General features: G+C 44.9%; 1 protein-coding gene across 1 annotated transcript; it reads right to left on the bottom strand.

Moving 5' to 3' along the window:
* Positions 1 to 1,059: 1,059 nt before the first annotated feature.
* Positions 1,060 to 2,462, bottom strand: LOC125596526. Its single transcript, XM_048771607.1, has 3 exons — positions 2,157 to 2,462; positions 1,514 to 2,054; positions 1,060 to 1,322 (listed from the first exon to the last, which is right to left on the bottom strand). The coding sequence occupies exons 1-3, from the start codon at positions 2,460 to 2,462 to the stop codon at positions 1,060 to 1,062; spliced, it is 1,110 nt and encodes a 369-aa protein (XP_048627564.1).
* Between the last annotated feature and the right edge of the window lie 290 nt (positions 2,463 to 2,752).

The raw sequence follows: 2,752 nt of genomic DNA, 5'->3' as shown, positions 1-2,752 counted from the left end.
TCTTCCGATAATAGCCCGCAAGTCCGAGAAAACTCCTCACTTCTGTCAAAGTGGTAGGTCGAGACCATTCTTGTATGGCTTGGACCTTTTCTGGATCAGCAGCCACGCCCTCTCCTGATACTATGTGACCAAGAAATCCTATCTTTCTCTTCCAAAACGAGCACTTGCTGAACTTGGCAAATAGCTTCTGATTACGTAACCTCTCCATAACCAGTCGCAGATGCTCTTTGTGCTCTTCCTTACTTCTCGAGTACACCAGGATGTCATCAGTGAAAATGATCACGAACTTGTCGAGATAGTCGTGAAACACTTCATTAATCAAACACATGAAAGCCACAGGTTCATTTGTGAGACCAAAGGGCGTAACTACAAACTCGTACTGCCCATACCTCGTTCAAACGCCGTCTTCATAATGTCTGACTTGGCAATAGGAATTTGATGATACCCTGATGCCAAATCAATCTTCGAAAACCAACTAGCTCCCTTTAGTTGGTCTAACAACTCGTCTATCCTTGGAAGAGGATACTTATCTTTTATCATGATGTTGTTGATGCCACGATAATCGATACACAGCCTCATGCTTCCGTCCTTCTTCTTCACAAATAACACAGGAGCTCCCCAAGGTGAAGAGCTCGATCGGATGAATCGCTTTTCCAATAAATCTTCCAACTGTTTCTTTAGCTCGGCCAACTCCGCAGGTGCCATCCGATATGGTGCCTTAGCTATAGGTTTTGCTTCAGGCTCCAAAGTAATGGTAAAGGGATTACTCCGATGTGGAGGTAATTCCTTTAGTGGTGCAAAGATATCCTCAAACTCTTGGACCACTTCTATGTCTTCGACCTTAACTTCATCATTAATGGCTCCTCCACTAACCGATAAGGTCACCAAATATACTTCCCCGTCTTGAAACAAATCTTGTACTCTCATCGCTGCTACCAAAGACACGGTCATACTAGGACTGATTCCATAGTATGCCATCTCTGGTCATTTACCTCTGCCGAACAACAACCTTCCCTTTCCACAGTTGATTTGAACTCCGTAGCTCGATAACCAATCCACTCAAAGGATTACCTCGTACCCTTTCAAAGGCACGACTAATAGATCTGCCACAAACTCTTTGCCTTGAATGACCAATGGAACATTCTTGATAAACTGATTTTCTTGAAGGTTTCGGTCTGCGGGGGTCAAGACGGCCACATCTATTCTGTCAACCAAAAAACAATCCCAAAACCGGGCAGCTACTTCAGAGGTCACAAAACTATGTGTTGCCCCCGAGTCGAACAATACATGTGTGGGTTTACCAGCAACATGTATGGTTCCTGCTGCAGTAACCCAATCAACAATATCTCAATCACAAATACTAATCAAAATTCTCACAACCATCAATCATCATCCTAAATTTCTAAACGTGCAACCTAGCGATCAAGCAATCTATACCTAACCAGTATACTAACTAGATTCCAGCAACTAAATTTCCATTCAATAAAAAGAGGAGGTTAAGCACCCACAATACCTGTGATGGGACCGCTTGACGGTCCTGCATTGTCTGGGTTTTCTACACCTAAGGCATAAACTCTACCTCCTAGATTTTTCTTCTTTGGTGCTGGCTCAATAGCTGGACGGCTAGGAGGAGCTCGGATTGCGAGAGGGGTCGCATGGATTGGCTTGTTTGGACATGACGATGCATAGTGGCGCTTCCTTCCACAGAAGAAACAAGTAACATCTTCCTTCCTCAGCGATGAATAACCTTGCTGGTTACTCCGTTGTCTGTTGGGACATAACTTAGAAATGTGTCCCGGTTGATCACATATGTAACACACCACAGTGTTACCACGATTGTTGGCTTGGCCTCCAAAGCCTCGCCCTTTGCCTTTGTAAGATCTTGGACCCTTGTTGAAATTTGGCCTTTCTCCTTGGCTAAACTTGGTGTGTCCACCAGAATGTGGTAAGGTCTTCCTTTCAGCCTCCAATACAGTCTCAACATTAACAGCCTTTTCCACCAGATCCGATAAGCTGCTAAAGTTTCTTCCAGCTAAACGACTTCCAAGCTCCGGCTTCAATCCGTACATAAAGTTACGGATCATAGTTACTTCATCTTCACGCCCATCAAAGACATGTCGCCTCAACCTTGTGAATTACGACTCATAACTCCTTACGGGCCTATCTCCTTGAACAAGGTTCATGAACTGGTGCTCCAATCGATGCTTTGCTTCTGGAGGAAAATACTTCCTCTCAAACTCTCCCTTGAACGACTCCCACGATGTGATGGTGTGTCCATGCTGCCTGTCTATGCTGTCCCACCATCCTGTGGCGTCACCTTCCAAGTAGTACACATTGATCTTCTTCTTGTACTCCTCCGGGCACTCCATGGATTCAAAATTCTTCTCCATCATAGTAATCCACTTGTCGGGCTCAATAGGATCGGATCCTCCTTTGAACTTGTAGGATCCAATGTTCTTCATGGTAGATAATAGCTTGGAAACTTTAGGGGTTGAGTACGCCTGCCTTGGTTACCAAGTGCCTCGGTCATCACGTCATGTAAAAGCTTCAGGGTGTTTTCGGTTCCATGATCTTGTGGTCTTTCGGTGGCATGGTTTTGATCTGTCCTTGGGTTTGGTTGGACGGATTGATCATCTTGATGTCTCTGGTGCCAAATACGACTTCGACTAATGCTCGCCATACTGTCTTCTCTCACTCTAGTCCTGTTACCGTAACCAGGAAAATATCTTGTTCTCTGCAGAGGGCTCCTATC

Source organism: Brassica napus, unplaced genomic scaffold (genome assembly GCF_020379485.1).
Source record: "Brassica napus cultivar Da-Ae unplaced genomic scaffold, Da-Ae ScsIHWf_1226;HRSCAF=1752, whole genome shotgun sequence".
In the NCBI taxonomy this organism is placed as follows: domain Eukaryota; kingdom Viridiplantae; phylum Streptophyta; class Magnoliopsida; order Brassicales; family Brassicaceae; genus Brassica; species Brassica napus.
Note: the sequence above shows the minus strand (reverse complement) of the source record. Positions and strands in the feature narration are given on the sequence as shown.

Bases quoted from the DNA above. Each gene is read 5' to 3' on its own strand.
- LOC125596526 (XM_048771607.1), bottom strand. From the start codon at position 2,462: ATGAAGAACATTGGATCCTACAAGTTCAAAGGAGGATCCGATCCTATT. The intron at 2,055-2,156 runs GTAAGGAGTTAT...TACGGATTGAAG, and splicing joins TTGTTCAAGGAGATAGGCCC to CCGGAGCTTGGAAGTCGTTT. The intron at 1,323-1,513 runs GTATTGTGGGTG...GGGTTACTGCAG, and splicing joins GTCAAGCGGTCCCATCACAG to CAGGAACCATACATGTTGCT.